This window comes from Molothrus aeneus, chromosome 6 (assembly GCF_037042795.1).
Source record: "Molothrus aeneus isolate 106 chromosome 6, BPBGC_Maene_1.0, whole genome shotgun sequence".
In the NCBI taxonomy this organism is placed as follows: Eukaryota; Metazoa; Chordata; class Aves; order Passeriformes; family Icteridae; genus Molothrus; species Molothrus aeneus.
In genome coordinates, this window is record NC_089651.1 from 10,475,673 (window position 1) to 10,496,900 (window position 21,228).

At 60.0% G+C, this 21,228-nt stretch overlaps 4 protein-coding genes across 5 annotated transcripts; all 4 read left to right on the forward strand.

Annotated features, from left to right (window-relative positions):
• Nucleotides 1-164: 164 nt before the first annotated feature.
• Nucleotides 165-10,482, forward strand: FNBP4 (formin binding protein 4). 2 transcript variants are annotated; one of them, XM_066552101.1, is made up of 16 exons: nucleotides 165-288; nucleotides 449-529; nucleotides 1,378-1,514; nucleotides 1,656-1,860; nucleotides 1,954-2,104; nucleotides 2,182-2,302; nucleotides 2,468-2,806; nucleotides 2,894-3,104; nucleotides 5,007-5,125; nucleotides 7,196-7,300; nucleotides 7,572-7,705; nucleotides 8,663-8,844; nucleotides 9,000-9,313; nucleotides 9,409-9,939; nucleotides 10,024-10,181; nucleotides 10,287-10,482. In XM_066552101.1, the coding sequence occupies exons 1-16, from the start codon at nucleotides 165-167 to the stop codon at nucleotides 10,375-10,377; spliced, it is 3,003 nt and encodes a 1,000-aa protein (XP_066408198.1). In that variant the 3' UTR covers nucleotides 10,378-10,482. The 2 variants fall into 2 exon arrangements, with proteins under 2 accessions (XP_066408198.1, XP_066408199.1); XM_066552102.1 differs by having other exon boundaries at nucleotides 2,185-2,302.
• A 1,002-nt stretch (nucleotides 10,483-11,484) lies between these two features.
• AGBL2 (AGBL carboxypeptidase 2) lies at nucleotides 11,485-15,399 on the forward strand. Its single transcript, XM_066551697.1, has 14 exons — nucleotides 11,485-11,614; nucleotides 11,695-11,820; nucleotides 11,874-11,883; nucleotides 11,989-12,134; nucleotides 12,229-12,336; nucleotides 12,414-12,564; nucleotides 12,641-13,405; nucleotides 13,483-13,645; nucleotides 13,763-13,889; nucleotides 13,981-14,078; nucleotides 14,156-14,265; nucleotides 14,340-14,406; nucleotides 14,515-14,601; nucleotides 14,720-15,399. Exons 1-14 carry the CDS (start codon nucleotides 11,485-11,487, stop codon nucleotides 15,140-15,142), a joined length of 2,511 nt encoding a protein of 836 aa, XP_066407794.1. The 3' UTR covers nucleotides 15,143-15,399.
• Nucleotides 15,400-15,611: 212 nt separating this feature from the next.
• On the forward strand, nucleotides 15,612-18,627 carry MTCH2 (mitochondrial carrier 2). The gene is made up of 13 exons (XM_066551863.1): nucleotides 15,612-15,759; nucleotides 15,848-15,932; nucleotides 16,020-16,126; nucleotides 16,264-16,290; nucleotides 16,722-16,769; nucleotides 16,845-16,902; nucleotides 16,986-17,037; nucleotides 17,121-17,180; nucleotides 17,417-17,510; nucleotides 17,630-17,677; nucleotides 17,921-17,988; nucleotides 18,222-18,297; nucleotides 18,426-18,627. Exons 1-13 carry the CDS (start codon nucleotides 15,673-15,675, stop codon nucleotides 18,510-18,512), a joined length of 897 nt encoding a protein of 298 aa, XP_066407960.1. The 5' UTR covers nucleotides 15,612-15,672; the 3' UTR covers nucleotides 18,513-18,627.
• A 478-nt stretch (nucleotides 18,628-19,105) lies between these two features.
• NUDT8 (nudix hydrolase 8) lies at nucleotides 19,106-21,145 on the forward strand. Its single transcript, XM_066551700.1, is given in 6 exon segments — nucleotides 19,106-19,178; nucleotides 19,250-19,307; nucleotides 19,309-19,728; nucleotides 19,797-19,929; nucleotides 20,648-20,725; nucleotides 20,799-21,145. Coding segments are annotated over 6 exon segments (993 nt in total). The 3' UTR covers nucleotides 21,030-21,145.
• Nucleotides 21,146-21,228: the final 83 nt, after the last annotated feature.

Genomic DNA, 21,228 nt, shown 5'->3' on the forward strand with positions numbered 1-21,228 from the left:
CCATAACCTCTGGTTCGTCCCCCTCCATAGGGAGTGCACGCCCGCAGTCCCGCTCCTAGGGGCGGGTCTTGCGCAGGCTCCGCCCCTTTAGTGACGTCAACACACCGCCCCCCTCTGCGCGGCTCGCGCGGCTCCAGCCCTGAGGCGCAGCCGCCGCCGCCGCCATGGGGAAGAAGGCGCGGGCCGCGCCCGGGCGCCGGCCCATCCTGCAGCTCTCCCCGCCCGCCCCGCGCCGCGACGAGGCGGCAGGACCCGCGGGAGAGGGGGGCGACTCGGGCTCAGAACCCGGTAAGGTGAAGAAGGCGGGTGGAAGTGGGGGGCGCTTTGTTGGCGAGGTGCGGCCTAGTGAGGCCTAGCGCGGCCTGGCGGGACCGGGTGGTCCCGATCCGCTCCTCCCCCGCCATCCCCCCAGCATGAGCCCCCCGTGATTGACGCTTCTGCCCTGTAGATGAGCCCGAGACGGTGGCGGAGCCGCCCCGCAACCCGCCGAATCCGCCGCCACCCGCTCCCGCCGCGGTCAAGGCCACAGGTAAGGGAGCGCTGTGGGATGAGACGCGGGATTACATCCCCCCTGAAAAACTAGGGGGAGAATTTCAGGATTTTGGGGAGGCTTGTGGTCCCTGCTGCACAATAATGATAAAAAAATGTTGGCGTTGTGGTTTTAAATGGGGCTTTTTGTCTTAATTTTGGGGGTGGTTGATTCTCACATATAATTTTTTTGGGTTCAAGCCATGATTGATTTAAAGTTTAAAATGTGGGGAGTTTGGTCCTAAAAGAGGCGTTTTGTCCTAAGTCTAGGCGTTTTTGGTACTTGATGTGGGGGCTTGGGAGTCCTGAATGTAGGAGCTTGGTCCTTTGTGTGATTTTTTTTTTTTTTTTTTCTTTGTTTGGTGGTATGTATGGGATTTTGGTCCTAAAAGTGCAGGGCTGTGAAGTTCCAAAATAGTTTTTGGAGATGCTGAGTGTGGGTTTTCTGGTTCTAAGTGTGGTGGGTTTTGTGCTAAATTTAGGGACTTTTATGGGACTGTGTTTGTTTTCTTCTCCATAACCCCGTATTTTTAACACAGGATAATTAACCACGTTTTAACTACTAGTTTTAAGGGAAGAGAGTTAACCCTTTCCTAAAATGATTCACTTTGGGGTTGGAGTTGTTTTCATGTTGATTATTTTAGTCATGCTGTTAGCAGCTCCTAGAGGTGACTGCTCATTCCTAAATGCATTTTATTACTGCTTCTTGTACTAATTCTCCCCAGGCTGTCCCTGGCACTTGTACACAGGCTGTTCTCACAGTGGCACCTGGAGCAGAGGTGGAGGGTGGGATCTAGTGCCCTGTGGCAGCAGGAGGGTTCCCCTGAGTGTTCACTCTCCCTTTTGCAGGAGGTTTGTGCCTGCTGGGTGCCTATGCTGACAGTGATGATGAGGAAGGTGAGACCCCGGAGAAGCCAGCCCGCTCCACGGATGCCAACGGCAGCAACTCTGCTGACATCGACAGCACCCTGGCGAACTTCCTGGCTGTGAGTGCCCCTCCAGCGGGGACAGAGGGAGGGAGGGATGGCGGGAGGAGGGCAGTTTCTTAGTGCAAGGCATTGTCCTCATTAGTCAGAGCTTTGATTTTGCTTGGGATTGAAGCTCCTGGTGGGATGCTGTTTTTACAGGAGATCGACGCCATCACAGCCCCAGCACAGCCCGCTGAGCCCGCTGCTGCCTCCTCTTCCTCCTCCTCCTCCGTGCCACCCCCCATGCCTCCCCGCCCAGAGCCGAAGGAGTCGGGCTCGGGCCCCTCGTCGGGCACAGCCAATGGCACGGGCTCGGCACCGGCCCCCGAGTGGCAGTACGACACACAGTGCTCGCTGGCCGGAGGTGAGAGGCCTTCCTCTCTCCAGAGGGGGTGCTGACAAATGGGTCTCACTCAGGGGGAGAGGGGAGTGACAGGCTGTCCTTGTTCCCTGGCAGTGGGAGAGCTGGAGATGGGTGACTGGCAGGAAGTGTGGGATGAGAACACCGGCTGCTACTACTATTGGAACACCCAGAGCAACGAGGTGACCTGGGAGCTGCCGCAGTACTTGGCAACGCAGGTCCAGGGCCTGCAGCATTACCAGCACAGGTGGGCAAGATCTCCAGGATGTGTCCCTGTGTGATGTTGTCCCAATCCTGCCCTTCATTCCCTCTTCTCTTCCTCAGCAGCACCGTGGCAGGCACCAACGGCAGCTTCATGGCAGCCACGGAGCCATTCCCTCAGGAGAAGGGGACCCCAGGCAGCGCTGGCCGTGGGACCGGCCTCAGCAAGCGAGAGGTGAAGAAGGTCAGTCGTGTGGTTCTGGCTGCCATGGGGCTTGCAGGCACCTCCTTGGGTGTCCTTGGAAGCAGCTGGGATGCTCTGCTCCATCCGCAGCCCTAGGAGGGGCCTGGTAGTATGGGCTCTTTCCCAGGCAGCTGCTAGAAAGCTCACATGGAGCTCATCCCACAGGAAGTGAATGAAGGAGTTCAGGCTCTCTCCAACAGTGAAGAAGAGAGGAAGGGTGTGGCTGCAGCCCTCCTGGCCCCACTCGTGCCCGACGTGGTCAAGGAGGAAGAGGAGCGCTGGAGGAGGAAAATGATCTGCAAAGAGGAGGTTGAGCCACCTCTGGAAGAGGAGGCGAAAGTGGAAGAGGCGCCAGCTGTTCCAGAAGAGCCAGAGCCCAGCAGGGACCCCCTGGAAGACACAGGGCAGGAGGATCTGTGCAGTGTGGTGCAGTCAGGGGAGAGCGCAGAGGAGGAGGAGGAGCAGGACACACTTGAACTGGAGATGGTGCTGGAGAGGAAAAAGGTAATGGGAGATGCTTGTCCTGTAAACAGGGCCACAGTGGCAGCCATGGTATTGCTGGGAATACACTGGGGTGTTGTGTCTCGGCAGGCGGAGCTGCGTGCCCTGGAGGAAGGGGATGGCAGCGTTTCAGGCTCCAGCCCGCTCTCTGACGGGAGCCAGTCGGCCCCGCAGGATGTGTCCCGCAGGCTGGCCTCCAAGAGAGGCAAATGGAAACTGTTCGTGGGAGCCGCCAGCCCCGAGTCTGCCAGTCGAGGCCCCAGCAAAACAGCCCGGGAGAGCCCAGAAGCAGGAGAAGCAGGTAATTGGAAAGGCTTCCTTTGGAGGCAGGAGTGGGGGGTTTCCATTCCCTGAGGACCCGCAGAGCAGTGCCAGGAAGGGCTGTGAGGTACCTGTGCCAGGTGGGGACAGGTGAGGGGTGGCTCTGTCACAGCCCAGCCTCACTGGGATAAGCTGCGCCTCTGCCGCAGTCTCCCTATCCTAATTACCCACATAAGGAGAAGAGTTCCGTATTCAGTGGTTCTTGGGAGACAGGACACAGATAACAGCTGCCTCACATCCCATTGCCTTCCTGTTCCTTCCAACATCACAAATCCAGCCTGTGGCACATTGGCACCCTGCACTTGTCAAGTTCAGTTTTTGAGCTGCCTGGTACTGAATTCCAGACAGCTGCGGTGTCCCTGGAGCCACTCCAGGGCCCCACACTCAGTGTGTAGGGAATGTAACTCCGGCCTGTGTGGCAAGGCAGCCCCTGTTTCTGAGAGGCTGGTTCAACTCAGGGTGTGTATGGATATATCAGTCGTACAGAGCTAGCCCTCATGTTCCAGTTGGATCCCCTAGAGCTGTGCTTCCCAAAATGCACCAGCTGTAGCATTTTAAGGACTGCTCTATGCCCAGCAGCTCTGGGACTCCCAGATTGTAGAAGCATGGAGTTGTTCAAGTTGCAAATACCCTCTAAGGTCACGGAGTCCAGCTGTTCCACCAGCACTGTCAAGGCCACCACTAACCTATGTCCCCAAGTTCCACATCCACATGATTTTTTAATTCCTCCAGGGGTGGGAACACTACTACATCCCTGGGCAGCCTGTGCAAGGGCTGGACAGCTCTTTTCACTAAGAAATTTCCCCCAATATCCTACTTTAATGTCCCTTGGCACAACTTAAGGCTGTTTCTTCTTGTCCTGTCTCTTGTTTGCCGGCAGCAGAGCCTGACTCCACCCTTCTTTCTGGGCATTGTGGGGACCGAGAAGGTCCCCCTGAGTCTCCTTTTCTCTGGATGTGCCATTCCCTTCCCAGCACAAGATTTGTGTGCCTGCAGCACAGAAAGCTGAATAGAACTGCTTTTGCAAGGAAAAACTGGTACAAAAGTGCCTACAGCAGGCTGTGTCCTGCTGTAGTGGGAGTTGGTGCCTGCCCCATTGCAGGGTTCTTGTGGCCCTGAGGCACCTCTGCTTCAGGCAGGGGCATGAGCTGGATGACAGCTCTGGCATTAAATCAGTGATGTCATTTTTGCATAGGAAAATGAATGGTTTTGCCAGAGGGCTTTCCAAATAACCCTGAAGCCAGCTCTTTCCAGGAGCACCAGATTCCACCTTAGCCTAGGGAACAACGAGCTGTCACTCCAAAATAACCAGTTTAAGTTGAGCACCCTGCTGCTGGAGGGTGTTTTAGGGAAGTGTCCTGCCTTCCATCACCAGGAAATGCTGGGAATTGGGGTTTCTCCCCAGAGGCCTGTGAGACTCTGTCACGAACTTCCTTCTTTGGAATTGATTGCTTTGACAGTGGATTGGTAATCTGAAGGCAAGACCTTCTGGTATTGGCAGCTTTTGGGGACCTCTTCAGTCTTTCATAATTAACTTATTTAATAGCTAGTACCTATTATTGACAGATTTTGGGAGTTAGTCTCTTCCTGCTTCCCTGATGTCCAATTTTCCAGGTCTTGCCTCATCGCTGCTTTGCACTGTAGCTGCTCCAATGCTCCCCTTCCCATGCTATCCTTCTGGAAGGATCCCCACCACCAAAACAGAGCAGTGACCATCTATCCTTTTAAATTTCAGGCTCTTGTCACTGGCTCTGGTGGGTCCCAGCTCTTTGCCCACTGTTGCTCACATTGCCTTTGGTTCCAGGCACAGTGTCCAGCCAGCTGCTGGCACTGCCAGGGTGGTGATGGGACAAGGACTGACCTGTCCTTCCTTCTCCTGCAGCCCCGAGCACAGAAGCAACTGATCTGAGCTCAGACAAAGAGGCAGAATCTGAGGAGCCCCAGGAAAAAGCCAAATCACAGGGGGCTCCAAAAATGGAAGAGGAGGAGCAGGATCTAAAGGTATGGAGAGGTAGAGGTGCATGTCTGTGAGATGAGGGATGTGATGGGTGCTCCAGCTGCCAGCAGGAACAAGGGACATGCTGGCTCCCCCAGCCACCTCTTCCCTGGGGACACTGGAGCTTTGGGCTCTGGATTTGGCCCACCTGAAGCTTTTACAGCTCAGATCCCGGTGTGGCTGTGGAAACAGCTTGTGAAGGAAGGGCTCTGCAGGGCTGGGACAATATCCTGTCTCTAGTAGGATTCAGCAGCAAAAGCTTGGATGAAAGGAGGGTGTGGGGGGGCGAAGACTGAGCCCTGGGTGTTGTTGTGGCAGAGGACAACCAGTTTGATCTTGACTTTGTTTTCACCAATAACAATATTCCAGTCTCTGGCCCGGTCAGTCGTCCCGTTTCCAGGCTGAAGACTCCTCGTCCGTAATCTCTCCGTTTCTTGAGGCTGACGGTACCGCTCTGCCCTTCGCCCGGCATTACTCTTAGATACAAGCTGGGGAAGCCCTGGGGATTTCTGCAGCATCCTGCTGATAGCTCTTCTCTGAGCCTTGGTTTGCTCCTTTGGCTGCACTGGATCAGTTCCCTGATCTATAGCAGAGCTCCTGGCTCTAGGGCAGTATGACAGAGCAGTAGGGGACATCTTTCCTGTTTGTCCTTTAGTCCCCATGCCACTTGTTACCCTGAGATCTCCTGCAGCATAAAATTTGGCTCTGGAGTTATTCTGTGACGTTGGAAATGTTGTCACCTCCCTGTGGCAGATGGGGAATCGCCGGCTCATAGTGGAGCCCAGGTGGAACCTGCAGTGAGAGTTACCTATCCCTGTCCTCATTTCCCACTACTTAAATAATTTTTCTGGTGTGAAAGGGAAGGTCCTTTTGTCCTTGTGAAAAATCTCCTATCTCCCCCATAGAACAACTCCTTAAAGGATTTTGAGATGTAACATTCCCAGACCAAAACTGAGCCTTCCTCAATGCAGTATCCATTTGAGACCTGATTTTTAAATTAATTTATTTAAATAAAAAGAATAAAAGCCTGTAGCAGGGCTGGACTTGCTGGTCCCCTCTGCAGTCCCCTCCTCCTTCTGGTCCCAGTGAGTGCTGTGACAGACCGTGTAGTGCTTTTCCATGCAGGATTCCCTTAGAGCTGTTGGAGGAATGCCAGCTCCTGGGTAACCAGTACCATTTGCTCATCGGGTTGGGATCTCTCTGGTTACAGGAGCTGCACCGGGGCCACCGCTCCCAAGTCACTCTCTGCTCCAGGATGTTCCCTGGCTTCTCCAGAGACACAATAACATGGGAATTCATATGCCTGCCTTGGTCTTCTCTAGGGCTTGCTTGTCTGGCCCATCACCTCTGGAGACAGATGCTTCCTTGGTGGCTTTGGTGGGCATTCCAAAGCCTCTTCGGAGGAGTGAAGTTAAAAATAGATATTTTTAAAACCTGCTTTAGCAGTGGTGATGCCACTCGCAGACATTCCTGTTCTGGATTCCCTTCTGGCTTGTGGCTGCTTCCATGCAGTGCCTCCAGTCAGGGGGATGGAGTCAGGATCCCCATGTCCCCAGATTGGAGGTTTCACTCCATGGGATGCTGGGGTTGAGTAGCTGTGGTCGCCATGAGCTGACCTGAATTTTGATGTAGCTGCTACCTCTGCTCTGGGGTAAATCCAGAGCTGTTGTCCCTTTCTGGTGCTTTCCAGCTAGTTCCTCTGGAAAGGAATTATTTACAGAACCTGGAATGACATCCTGGCCCATTTATTTGGGAAGCATTCTTAGGTATCTGCTATGGCGATGGTTCTGCTGTAACTCCAAAGTACCAGAGCTACCGGAGCCCATGCTGTCCTTCCGCACAGAGTCGAGCGCAGTCCGTGGAGGAGCTGTCACCCAGCCACCCACACTGCCTGTCCCTGGGGTGCAGGATGTAGCAGGACTTAACAGAGGGGGTGACAGGCACACAGGGCCCGGGTGGCACGTCCTGGTCTCTCCAGGCTGAGGGGCTGTGGGTGGTCCCAAGAGCCACGGGGCCGTAGCTGCCCGATGCTGCTCCCAGAGAACAGCTCTTGACTCTGCCCTTTTTCCTGGCAGTTTCAGATTGGAGAGCTGGCAAATACTCTGACTAGTAAATTGGAGTTCCTGGGCATCAACAGACAATCTATCTCCAACTTCCACATGTTGCTGTTGCAGACAGAGGTAACCGAGCCTTCGCCCCTCGCTCCGGCCTCGTGTTCCGGAGCGGATCGGATGCAATCCGCCGTCCGTCCGAGCGCCGGTGCTGCGTGAGCCTCGTGGCGCCTTCCCTTCCTCGGCGGGGGGAGAGCGCGGCTTGGCGCGGAGGCGGGGTCTCCTCCTCCTGGCCCCCCGCGTCCCGTGCCGGAAGGGAGCCTCCCGATCCTCGAGTCCTGTCCCCCCCAGGGCCCCTGGCAGCCCACCTCACCGGCTTCCCCCGGTTCTTGCCCTCTAGACCCGCATTGCAGACTGGCGAGAAGGTGCTCTCAATGGAAACTACCTCAAACGCAAACTCCAAGACGCAGCCGAACAGCTTAAACAATACGAAATAAACGCCACCCCTAAAGGCTGGTCCTGCCACTGGGACAGGTACGCGCTCTCCTCCTTTCTCACCTTTCATCTCTGACATCTCAGACATGATTTGTGACCATCAACCACCCGACGACGCTGGCGCCGTCCCTCTGGCAGACTGAGAGCGGCTTCTGTTAGTGCTGGGCAGGCAGAGAAACGTCCGGCACTCGCAGAGTTTGGGCCAGCCACCAAACTGGAGGATCCAAACGGAGTGCCCAGTGCTTTGCGACGGAGCCGATTCCCTGACGGACAGAGCTGGTTGTGCCTCTCGCGAGTGTCCAGCGCTGTGGAGGGCGGGCCTGGGGGGTCGCGCATGCGAGAGCTCTGTGAACTTTGCAGGATCTCTGGATCAACTCTTCTGACCAACAGCTCTTCCAAAGGACAAACTTCAACTCACCGACGGAATGAAGAACAAGATTTCTGTCTCCTGCCAGCAGGTCAGACCCAAACATTTCTTTGTCTATTTGGCTTTCTTGATTAATTTTCCTTTGTTTGAAATCTTTGCTCTTTTGTTTTTCAGCTCCCAGATCCGCTCCCTCTCTCTAGCATTCACTGTGTGTTTGACACCAAGAGTATCATAAAAAACTCTGCGCACCATGGGGTAGGGGGGCAGCCGCTTCCCTCCATTGGGCTGTTCCCCTGTGCCTCTTCTCGGAGGGCGACTTTCAGCCAAGGCCGTGCTGAAAGTCCCAATGTTAGCGAGACGTTGCCAGCGTTCCGGCCCTCCTCTCCCTCGGAGCGGGGGGGCTCAGGGCGACGTTCCCGCAGCCAGCGATAGCAAATAGCTTTGAGCGAGTCGGCTCGGGCCTCTCCTGCCTCTGTCCTCAAAGTTGTTTGTTGTGTGTGGGAGAGCGGCAGCCCTGCTGCACGAGGGTCTCCCCTGCGAGAGCGCACTGCTGTCGTGGGCAGGCCTGCCTTGGAGTGTCGGGGGCGGAGAAGGGAAGCTGAAGCCTCCTTCTCTTTCTTGTGATCTAGGGAGCATAGACGCTATTTCTATGTTAACGAGCGCTCGGGAGAGTCGCAGTGGGAGTTCCCCGATGGGGAGGACGAAGAGGAGGGACAGCAAGGTGCCGCCGACAGAAAACCCGACAGTCCTCCAAAGCCACCTCCCAAAGACAAAGGAGAGCACGCCGAGGGGCCCGCCGAGCGCCCCGCAGGTACGCCTCGCTGTCGGGAGGGTCCTGGCCCCAGAGCGCGGGGTGGGGACAGGGCAGTCCACAGTGGTGGTGCCTCCAAGCGGGACCGTGGGCAAGAGCAGGTGGTACAGACTGTAGGCCATGCATTCAAGCCTGCGTCAATATCTGTTCTTCAGGCTCCCTTTGTAAGGAATCCTTCTCAGGCCAAGTTCCTGCTACGTCTCTCATGCCGCTCACTCCATTTTGGACTCTGCTTCAGTCCTCTGTCCCAGTCCTCCAACCTCCCTTGCCTTTGGAAATGCCTCCACCGCCTCCACCCCCCCCAGACTCGCCCCCACCACCTCCACCGCCACCCCCACCACCTGGAGAAGATGGGGAGATTCAGGAAGTGGAGATGGAAGATGAGGGGGGTGAGGAGCCACCTGCCCCAGGAACAGAGGAAGATGCTCCCCTGAAGTCCCTGGTGCGCCCTGCTGCCAGCAGCAGCCAGGTGAGCACTGGAGCCAGGGCTCCACTGATTCCAGAGTGTGAGACTCTGGGAAATGGTGCTCCTGACTCCACACTCACCTCAGCACTCTCTTCCAGGCCACCATCGATCCAAGCCCAGCCCCACTGCTCTCGGCCAAGCCACAGAAGAGGAAAGCAGTGGAGATGAGCCCAGGGCTGATGCAGCGCACGGCCACCATTGGCAGCTGCCCCGTCATCTACAGCCAGCCCCTGATGGCCACGGGCAAGTACCAGCCATCAGCCGTGCCCCTGGCCTCCCTAAGGCCACGCCAGCGTCTCCAGAGCGAGATCCAGGGACGGCCCAACCTCCGCATGGCTCCGGGCCACGCTGGCCCTCAGCCCACGGCGCTGGGGCTGCAGTCCAGCTACCTGGGTGTGGCAGGACCTCCCGCACCTTCCATGATGGGATACTCGGAGTGTGCTGTGCCCGTCAGCCCGGCCACCACGGCCACCACGCAGCCGGTGCCAGCTCGGGGAGCCCTGCCAGCCCAGGGCACTGCAGCTGAGCAGCCACCGCCCCCGCCACCCCCACAGACGCCCCCACCGCCCACCCCCAAGGCGCCACCGCCTCCGGAGAAGGAGAAGCCAAGGAAGGGGCGCAAGGACAAGGTATGCCAGAAGGTCTCACACCGACACTGTTCCTTCCCTCCTTCCTTTCCAGCCACACTCAGCACTGTTATTTTTGTGGCACAGGGCAAGAAGGGCAAGACAAAGATGCCATCGCTGGTGAAGAAGTGGCAAAGTATCCAGCGGGAGCTGGATGAGGAGGAGAATTCCAGCTCCAGCGAGGAGGACCGGGAGACCACAGCCCAGCGGCGCATCGAGGAGTGGAAGCAGCAGCAGCTGATGAGGTACAGAGCCCGGGGGCTGGCACCAGGACATTTCCTGGTCCCTTGTAAAAAAGGGGTTCCATGAGAGGGCCAGCTGGGTGCTGACATTCTGCTTTATCTCTGCAGTGGCATGGCCGAGAGAAATGCCAACTTCGAGGCACTGCCAGAGGACTGGCGGTCACGGCTGAAGCGGAGGAAAACAGCCTCGAGCACATGAGGCATGCAGTGCCGTGCCCACCTCTTGGGGTTTTTTTGTTTTGGTTTTTTTTACAGATGTACAGTTCCTTTGACCATTGTCCAATAAATTGTAGCAGTTTGGGAAGTGCCATCTCACTGTTTCTGCTGAGGGCAGGTGGTAGATGGGGATGGGGAGCACAACAGACCCCTGTAATCCATGATTACAAGTTGGGTGGGTGTGTGGGTTGTGGAGGCAGGAAGGCTCTGCAGAGGAAACTGGACAGGCTGGATTGAAGGGCTGAGGGTAAAGGTCAAGTGCCAGGTCCTACACTTGGGTCATACACACCCTGTTGAATGCTCCAGGCTGGGGCAAGAGAGGCTGGAAAGCTGGGAAAGGCCCTGGGTGTGCTGGTGAGAGCAGCTGAACAGGAGCCCAGGTGGACAAGAGGCTGATGGCACCTGGGCTGTCCCAGCATTGGTGTGGCCACGGGCCCATCCCCTGTTCTGACACTGCTGGGCCACCTCCAGCAGTGGAGGTGGCCTCCACTCTACCTGGGGACATATCTGGAGCCCTCGTGGTAAGAGGGGCTGTCCAAAGAAGGGAATGGAGCAGAGGAAGGGTCTGGAGCACCAGGAGGAGCTGGAGGTCCTCAGCCTGGAGTGAAGGAAGCTTGGTGGGACCCTCTGGCTCTCCACAACTCCCTGAGAGGAGGATACAGCCAGGGGGTGTGTCAGGCTCTGCTACAAGGGACAGGACCAGAGAAAACAGCCTCAAGCTCTGCCAGGGGGAGTTGAGGTTGGATGAGAGGAGGAATTTCTTCATAGAAAGTGGTGTCAGGCATCAGAAGGGGCTGCTCAAAAGTGTGATGGAGTCCCTAGCCCTGGCAGTATCTGAGGAATGACTGGACATGGAATGACAAGGAATGGCATGAACACCTCAGTGCTCTGGTCTGGGTGTTGAGGTGGGGATTGGTCGCAGGTTGGGCTTAATAATCCTGGAGGTCTTTTCCAACTTTAATGACTGTGAAATCCCTCTGGCTCCTTGCCCAGCTCTGCTCCAGGACTGCCCCATTCCTCCCTGTAGCTCAGCAACCGGGTGCTAGCCCAGCCCTGACGCTGCCTCTGCTGTTCCGGGGCTCTCACAGCCATGGAGCCCGCAGGGCGCTGCGCTGCCCAGGGAAGGGAGGGAGCTCTGGGGGGGTTCAGGGGGGGACAGCTCCTGAAGCCCTATGACAGCTTCATCCGCACCCACCTGCGCTTCTATGGCTACTTCCGAGGTGAGCCCTGGCCGCTGTGCCCTCCTGTCCCTGGGCTGTGTCCCCTCCTGCCCCCTGGCTGCAGCGCTGTTCTCCCCAAGATGAGAAGACAGGCAGGGAAGAGACTGTCATGTCCCCGGGGGAACCCTCCGGGCAGCATCCCAAGGCCTCCACCATGGGCAACACCGACCCTGGCTGGCAACGAGGTCCTGGGCGCGAGCCAAACCGTGAGTGAGACCCTGCATCCCCTCACAGCCCCCTGAGCACAGCGTCCTCCCAGCACAGCAAGTGTGGGGGGAGGGCTTCTCCCTGTCCCTGCCTTGGTTTTGTGGGGTGCCCCTACCCCAACCACACTGGAGGCCCCCAACCCTTCCTGGTGCTCTTGCAGACCCCAGGGTGGTGCAGACGCCTCACCAGGGCAGACTGGCCCCCTTAAGGCAGCCCTGGAGGTCTCCAGGAGAACCACAGGCTCTGTTCTCCCTCTCTGCTCCTCGCTGGCCTGTGGAGTGTGAAGTCATCCCAGAGACGATTGAGCACATCGGTGAGGGGATGCTCCAGCTGTCCCCCGCCTCACCCCTTGTGCCAGACCCCTATTGTGTGTATGGCATTTTTCTCTGTGTCCCCCCCTCTCCCAGAGTGGGTCCCCCCCAAACCAGAGCCCTTCTGCCCACCCATGGGCCAGGAGCAGGCCCTGTGCACCCTTGGTGAGGAGCAGGGCACTGTCGTCTACCACTCCAGCCCAGGTAAGGGAGCACAGGCAGCACTCCTGAGTGCCTCTGCTCTCCCCAGACCCCCACCACTGTCCCTGCTCCCCCCACAGTGCTCCAAGGCTCCTGCTTTACCCGTGCTCGGGTTGGAGGAGCCCCGGGGCCACTCTCCTCGCCAGCAGCCCCTTTGGAGGGTCCCCAGGACACCACGCTGCTCTTCGAGTCCCGCTTTGAGAGTGGGAACCTCCAGAAGGCCATCAAGGTGTAAGAGAGAGGCCAGGGCACCATGGGGCCTCTGGTGTCAGCCTGGAGCTGGAGCACTGCCCTTCCCTCCACACAGGGGTCCCTACGAGTATGTGCTGATGCTGCGGCCAGACCTGTACACGGCCAAACACACACAGTGGTTCTACTTCCGTGTCCAAAACACGCGGCAGGAGCCGCTCTACCGCTTCACCATCGCCAACATGGCCAAGCCCAAGAGCCTCTATGGCCAGGGTTTGCGGCCGCTGTTCTATTCCCAGCAGGATGCCCAGAGCTGTGGCATAGGCTGGCGCCGGGTCGGGACCGATGTCTGCTATTACCGTGGCAGCGCAGGGGAGCCGCCGCTGTTCCGGCTCAGCTGGACCATGCGCTTCCCCCATGATGGTGACACCTGCTTCTTTGCCACCGGCTACCCCTACACCTATTCGGATCTGGGGCGCTACCTGCACGCGCTGGCGGCCGACCCGGCGCGCTCACGGTACTGCACAGTGCGGGCGCTGTGCCGCAGCCTGGCCGGCAACACCGTGCCCCTGCTGACCATCACCGGCCCGGGCAGCACGGCCGGCAAGCGGGCGGTGGTGCTGAGCGCCCGCGTGCACCCTGGCGAGAGCGGCGGCTCCTGGGCCATGCGGGGATTCCTGGATTTCCTGCTGAGCCCCCACGAGGACGCGCAGCTCCTGCGCCGCCTCTTCGTCTTCAAAGTGGTGCCGATGCTCAACCCCGATGGGGTGGTGGTGGGCAACTCCCGCTGCTCCCTGGCGGGACGGGATCCCAACAGGGCCTATGGGAAGGCTCTTCCCGGCTCCTTCCCCAGCGTGTGGCACCTGTGGGCCATGGTCCAGAGGTGAGGTGGGCGTGGGGAGCTGGTGGCACAGGGCCACTCCTGTGGCGGTGCTGGTGGCCATATCCCGATGTGTGCAGGGAGCTGGCAGAGCGGGAGGTGGTGCTGTACTGCGACTTCCATGGGCACAGCAGGAAGAACAACGTATTCATGTATGGCTGCGATGGCGGCGGGGATCGTACAGGGACACGGCTGCGCCAGCGAGTGTTCCCCCTGATGCTGAGCAAAAACGCCCCTGACAAGGTGGGACACGGAAACCTCAGAGCCACATGTTGTGGTGGCAGTGGGAATGCAGCCCATGTGCTGCTTCCCAAGTTGTCCCTGTGTGGCTGAGACCACTCTGACCCTGGGGGCCTCCAGTTCTCCTTCTCCAGCTGCAAGTTCCAGGTGCAGAAGAGCAAAGAGGGGACAGGCCGGGTCTCCATGTGGCGCCTGGGCGTCTCCCACAGCTACACCCTGGAGGTGGCCTTCAGTGGCTCCACACTGGGTGAGGGGCTGCCACAGCCACGGGGACAGTTCCAGTGGGGTGGTCCTGGGCTGGGAAGCTGCCCTTGTTTCCTTTTCCCTGTCTCCTCCAGCTGGGAGAAGCTCCCACTTTAGCGTGGAGGACCTCGAGTCACTGGGCTGCCTCCTCTGTGACACCCTGCTCGACTTCTGCGACCCTGCACCTGCCAAGGTGGGTTTGGGCCTGGCCCAGGGTGTCCTGGTGCCACAGGACCACGGTGACACCATGACTCTGGTACTGTTCCGCAGCTCCAGCAGTGCCTGGTGGAGGCGGATGCGCTGCTGCAGCGGCGGATGGATCGTGGGCCAGGCTCTGGAGGCAGCTGGAGTGATGTGTCCCCCTCAGAGCTTGAGTCCAGGTATGTCATCCCCTGTCACCTCATGTCATCCCCTGGTGCCACTGGGGGCTGCAGATGGTTCTTGCTCCCTGCAGCACCAGTGGCTCTGACAGTTCCGTGTCTGATGGGATCCCAGATGACTTCCACAGCCCCAGCCAACAGGTGAGTCTCCATGTGCCACTGATTTTGAGGTGGCAGGGATGCAGAGCCAGGGTGGAACACAGTAACAGAGGGTGCAGATGTCCCAGTGCCACTTTACCACTGGCACAGATGGAGCCACACAGGAAGAAGCAGCTGCAGAGACGGAGAGCAAGGAATGTCCTGCGCCGAACAAAGCGAAGCCGCACCACTATCCCGGTGAGCCTGGAGCCACTATAGGCCAGCCAGGCCCTCAGGGGACAGTCCTGCAGGGACACTTGTCCCCAGTGCTGTCCCACATCTCAAGTGGGTCTGACACTTCTCCTGTGCCCCCCAGGCTGGGACCTGCAGGCATCCAGTTCTTCCTGCTGTCCAGAGTGGAGGTGACAGTGCGGGAGAGAAGCCCAGAGCCAGCTCCAGTGTCACCTTTTCCAGGGCAGCTGGAGCAGGGAATGGCCCCCGTGCCATCGCAGGAGCGGTATCTGGAGCTGACTCTGGAGTGGCCCTTCCCACGGCACCTGAAGCAGGGAATGGCCGCTGTGCCACCATGGGAAGGCATCAGCTGGACAGCAGCACAAGTGCGGTGACACACCGCAAGCCACCACTGAGCCCCTGCCACCGTGCTGCCACCAGTGACTCTTCCCGGGATCCAGCCATGGGGCCATCCTGGCAGCGGGGTGGGCACAGGCCCAGGGACAGGGCACGTCCCCTCACTGTCCATGTGGTGGCCTCACGCTGCTGCGCCTGTGCTCGGCAGTAAAGGTGCTGCCACCTCCATGTCTATGCTTGGTGCTGCCTGTTTTCATTTTGATGTCCCCTCAGGAGTCCCCTTGTCCCCACGCTCGGCCAGAGTCTTGCTGGCACCCAACCCCATGACACCACCATGGTGTTAGCCTATGCCTGTGGTGCTACCTTGGGCCCTGCCACCAGTGTCCCCTCCATTGCCTGGTGTCATCTCAGCCCTGCCACCATGGTGTCATCTTAGGCTGTAGGGATGTTGTGGTGCTAGCTCTGCTACCCGGGTGACTCCTCAGCCCTGTGACCCCGCTTTCCCCCTGTCACCACGGTGTCCCCTCAGGCCCCGTGGTTGCCCCAGGCCCGCAGGCCCCGTTGCCATGGCAACAGCCCAGCGGCGCCTCCGGCCGTTTCCATGGCAGCCGCTGCGTTCCCAGGGCGCCCCCCAGCGGCCGGAAGCGCGTCACGGCGGCGCCGGAAATACCGGGGAGGCGGAAGCGGAAGCGGCGGCAGCCGTGGCCGTGTCCTTCTGTGCCGTGACGCCGGGGCGGCACCATGGCGGACGCGGCTTCGCAGGTGCTGCTGGGCTCGGGGCTCACCGTGCTCTCGCAGCCGCTCATGTACGTGAAGGTGCTGGTGCAGGTAAGGGCGGGAATGGCGGGGTTGAGAGGGGGGTACCGGGCCCGGTATTGGCCACGCGGGGGATACAGCCTGCCCGTTCCCGCTGCAGGTGGGCTACGAGCCGCTGCCGCCCACCCTGGGGAGGAACATCTTCGGCCGCCAGGTGTATCAGCTGCCCGGCCTCTTCTCTTACGGTGAGTCCGCCTTGGTGGGGCCGCCCCGGCGCCGTCCCGGTGCCGCCGTGGGGTCCCCCCGGGGCTGACGGTCCCCGCTGTCCCCAGCCAAGCACATCGTAAAGGTGGACGGGAGAGCAGGACTCTTTAAAGGCCTCGCCCCCCGCCTCTGCTCCAGCGCCATCGGCACCGTGGTGCACAGCAAAGTGCTGCAGGTACCGGCACGGGCGGGGCGCCGGGCCCGGGGCACTGCGGGAACTGGGGGTTCTGCCGCCGGGACGGGGGGACACCGGGGCCCCCTGGCTCCCCGCACGGTGCTGACCCTGCGCTGACCCTGCTCTTTGCTCCACAGCGGTACCAGGAGGCCGAGCAGGCTGAGGTGGGTGCAGAGGTGCTTCCCACAGGGAATGCATCCTTCCCTTCCTTTCCCTTCCCTTCATCTCCTCCTTTCTCCCTTTATTTCTCTGTTCTTCTGGTCTTCTCTTATCCTTTCTTTCTTTTCTTCTTTCCCTCATTTCTTTCTCCTTTTTCTCCTTCTCTTTTTCTTTCCTCTCCCCTCTTCTCTCTCTCCTTCCTTCTTTCCTTCATTCTGTTCTTCTGCCCTTTTTCCCTTCTCCATGCTTTCCCTCCTTCTTTTTCCCTTTTTTTCCCTCCGTTCTTTCCTCCTCCTCCCCTTTCTCTTCCCTCTCTCCCTCCTCCCCATGGCCCCTGGATTTGGGCAGCCCCAGCCCTGCATCCGGAGCTTCCACCCCCACCCTGGGGACAGCCTCCCCTCTCCAGGCAGCGCCTGACTGTTCCTTCTCCCTCCAGCCTGGAGCCAAGAGGAAGGAGTCCTCACTGGAGCAGGTGCTCAAGGAGGTGAGGAGCAGCAGGAGGAAGGCAGTGGAATGTCACATCCCTGTCCCCTCCTGCTGAGGCTCCCTTTGTTCCCAGACCTCCCAGGAGATGGTTGCCCGCTCTGCTGCCACCCTCATCACCCACCCCTTCCACGGTAGGTGTCCCCCCACCCCAGGGGACCGGGGGAGCAGTGCCAGGTGCCTCCTGTTACCCCCGTGTCCCCCTGTGTCACCGCAGTGATCACCCTGCGCTGCATGGTGCAGTTCATCGGCCGCGAGACCAAGTACAGGTACGGCCTGGGGGCTCTGGGTGCTCCGGGGGGCCAGGGATGCACCCCCCTGACTTTAACCCTCCTCTTCCTCCCTATCCCAGCGGGACACTAAGCGCCTTCGCCACAATCTACCGGGAAGAGGGAATCCTGGGATTCTTCGCGTGAGTGCCGGGAAGGCAGGGAGGGGCACGGCAGGGGTGGCAGCGGTGGGAAGGTCCCAAAGCCTTCCTGGGAGTACCTTGAATCCCTCCAGCAGCTCTGGATCACTCACCCAAGCATCCCTGCTCCCAGGGATGGCTGTTCCCTCCTCAACCTGCCCCAAACCAGTTGTTCCCAGCTCTCCGCGCAGCTGGATCCCAACCCTGGGCCGTCATTCCCACTGTTTGTTCCCTTGCAGCGGCCTCATCCCGCGGCTCCTCGGGGACATCCTCTCCCTGTGGCTGTGCAACATGCTGGCCTACCTCATCAACACGTACGCGCTGGAGAACGGGGTAGGCTCTGCTCCGGGATCCCGAGTGCCGGGAGCTCAGGGGGGGCAGCTCCAGGGATGTTCTGGGAGCCACGATCCCATTTTGGGGAGGGGATTCAGGTGCTGTTGCTCCTCCCTCAGGTCTCCACCATGACTGAGATGAAGAGCTACTCCCAGGCGGTCACTGGGGTGAGTACAGCCAGGAGTAGGGAGTGGATCCTTTCCCTAGGGAGGGGTGTGTTCCCGGAATCATGCGGCTGCCAGGCTGGGATCAGCCTGATTAGCCCACAGGCTAAAGGATGCTCCGTGGAGGACACGTGTGACCTTGTGGAGGTGGCTGGAGTGGACTTCCTCCCTGGGTTGAAACTCTGAGGGGTTCTCCCGATGTGAAGGGGAGAGGGAGCATCCCACCAATCCCCGTTTTTCCTGCAGTTCTTTGCCAGCATGCTGACCTACCCCTTCGTCCTGGTCTCCAACCTGATGGCCGTGAACAACTGCGGGTGAGTCCCTGCTCCCACTGACCCCTGCGTCCCTCAGCCCCAGATCAGCTCCTGGGACCACCTTACTGAAATTCCCTGGTGGAAAGGTGCTGCCAGTGCTCCACAGCATTGATCCCTCCGTGCTTAAATTGGGAGAGGGTTGTTTTGGGGTTCAACCCAGTGTGGAGCAACAGAGGGAATGGGTCATTCCCGGGTGGGAATAATTCCTGGTGGGTCTTTCCTCCCTTCCCCAGGTTGGCCGGGGGTCTCCTTCCCTATGCACCCACCTACTCCTCCTGGCTGGATTGCTGGAGCCAGCTGCACAGGGAGGTAAGTGCTGGAGCTGGGATGCTCCAGACACCAGGGACATGGAGAGGAGCCAGGTGTGAGCCCCATGGGGTTTGGAGAGGCCACCCTGGACATTTAGTGGCCCCTCCATGGTTGTTTTCCCTTTCCAGGGCAACATGAGCCGAGGGAACAGCCTGTTCTTGCGCAAGGTTCCAGCAGGGAAGAGATATGTGTGGGAGGAGCAGAGGTTCCGCTGATTCCGGAGACGGGAGTGGGATTGTGGAGCCAATGGCGGGCTCTGGAAGCAAAGAATCATGGAGAGTGATGATTTCTATACAGTTTTTTAAAAATCATTTCCTGCTGAGAGGTCAAGATGCAGGTGTGAGAGTCTCTGTCCATGGGGGTTTCCTGGGAAGAGGGGCTGGTCGGTCACCAGCATTCCCTGATTTATCCAGGAGCCTTTTCCCAACCTCAAACACCATTGAAGCTGTTTCCACAGCAGAAATTCCCTGACAAGCCCAGGCACTTGCTGGCACATGGGGGCTGTCAGAAGTGGGGGGAGTGTATGCTTGGAAGGGGTTGTTGGATGCTTGGAAGGGGTTGCTGGATGCCTGGAAGGGGCTGTTGGATGCCTGTTAAGGGCTTGTTGGGCCCCTTGAAGACCCCTTGCAAGGCCTTGGGGGGGCAGAGGTGAGCGTTGCACACTGAGCCAGAGGTTTGCACACCCGGGGGGTGTGTGGGGCTGGGGAGCTGGGGTCACACAGGTGGCAGGGGCCGTCACACACCAGCAAGAGGGACACTCTGGGGGGGGGGGGTCATTGCACATCTGGCAGGGGCTGCTGCAGACGTGATGAGGGATATAGCATGGCTGGAGCAGGCCTTGCACAGCCGGCAGAGCCGGAAGGTTGTGGCAAAGCTGGAGGGTAGGTGGCACAGCTGGCAGGAGTTGTTGCTCACCCGGTGGGGGCTGGAGCAGGACTCGCACACCTGGCAGGGACACCGCGAAGGTGGGACGTGGGTCACACACCTGGGGGCGGCTGTCGCACACCAGGCGGGACATGGCCAAGCCGGCGGTGGTTTCATACCCGGCCGGGGCCGTTCCGCACCGGAGGAGGCCGTCGCACCCCGGGCAGGGCTGCCTCACCCTCGGCACGGACGGGCCGCGGCGGGACGGGCTCGGTGCGGGGGGCGGTGCCGGCCCCTCCCCGCCTCCCTCCTCCCTCGCCGCTCCTCCCCGCCCCGTGCCGGCGCCATGGCGGGCCCGGGCGGTGCCGACGGTGCCGGGGACGCCGGGGATGTGCTGAGCAGCGGCAGCGAGCGGCGGTGCCGGGCGCGGCTGGCGGCGGCGGGCGCGGGGGGCGCGGCGGCGGCGGCCGCGGTGCTGGTGCCGCTGTGCTCGGTGCGCGGCCGCCCCGCGCTGCTCTTCACGCTCCGCTCCCGCCGCCTCGCCGGCCCCCACAGCGGCGACGTCAGGTACCGGCGGGGGGAGCGGGCACCGGGGCCGGGCCGGCCCTGACCCCAGCCCCCGATCCCTCCCGCAGCTTCCCCGGTGGGCGGCGGGACCCGGCGGACGGGGACGCGGTGGCCACGGCTCTGCGGGAGACGCGGGAGGAGCTGGGGGTGACGGTGGCAGCCACCAGCGTCTGGGGACAGCTTCGGACGCTGCCCGACCGGGTACCGGGGATCGACGGGGCTTGGAGTCGCGGGGACAAGGGCGTGCGGGGACAGGGCATGGGTTCAAGGTGACAGGGAGGGCGGCAGGGTCACGGGTGACAGGGGTAAGGCAACAGGGTCACGGGTGACGGGTTCGAGGTGACGGGGACAAAGGTTCTGGCGTGATGGCTTTAGAGTGACAGGAGCACAGGTGACAGGAACAAGATGTGACAGGAATAAGGCCACAGGAACACAGAGAAGCAAGGGGTTCAGTTGACAGAGATAAAGCAGTAGGGACACAGGGGACAGAGCGAGGGTTCTGGGTGACAGGGACAAGGCAAGAGATGGGTGACAGGGTGCAGGTGACTGGGGTCCAGGGGGATGGGAACACAGGTGAGGGGGGGGTTGCAGGCAGCAGCGGATTGGAATGACAGGGAAAAGGCAGCAGGGTCAAGGTTGACAGGGACAAAGCAACAGGGTCATGTGTGGCAGATTCAGGGGGACAGGGACACGGGTGACAGGTGTTACAGGTGATGACAATTCTGGGTGACAGGGACAGGTCAGCAGGGATACAGGTGACAAGAATTCTGGGAATTCAAGGTGATGGGACACAAGGCAGTAGCACTGGTGAGGGGGTGACACACGGGGTGGGTGCCTGTACTGGGTGCAGTGGGTGAAGGCATGGGCATGGCCTTTAGGGAGGGGGTGTCACCCTGTCCTTCGCTGACACACCTTCCAGCATGGAATGACCGTGGCGCCCATCGTGGCCAACCTGGGGTCACTGGAGGCCTTGACACTGAACCCCAACCCTGATGAGGTGAGTGGCTCCTCCCCAGGGCTGCTCCCCTTCCCGTGGTAGCCGCTCCGGTCACGGCGGTCTGTGCTGACAGGTGGAGGAGGTGTTCACCCTGCCCCTGGCACACCTGCTCCGCGAGGAGAACCAGGGCTACACCCACTTCCGCACAGCCAGCGGCTACGGATACACCCTGCCCGTGTTCCTCAATGGCCCCCACAAGGTCTGGGGGCTCACGGCCATCATCACCGAGCTGACCCTGGAGCTGCTGGTGCCCGGCCGCTACCGCAGGAAGACCCGCGTGCCCCCCCGGAAAGCCCCGGCCTGAGCAGGCAGGGGCGGCTCTGGGGTGCCTCAGTTCTCCACCATGCACGGGGGAAACGGCTCCGAGCCCAGCAGGGATGTCGCACACTGTGATTCAGTAAAAGCCATGTTTGGAACTGCCCTGGGCTCTGAGTTGTGGACTGGGGGTAGGACAGCTGTCCCTTGGCATGGGCACAGGAGGAGGAGTCCTGGTGCCACTGCGG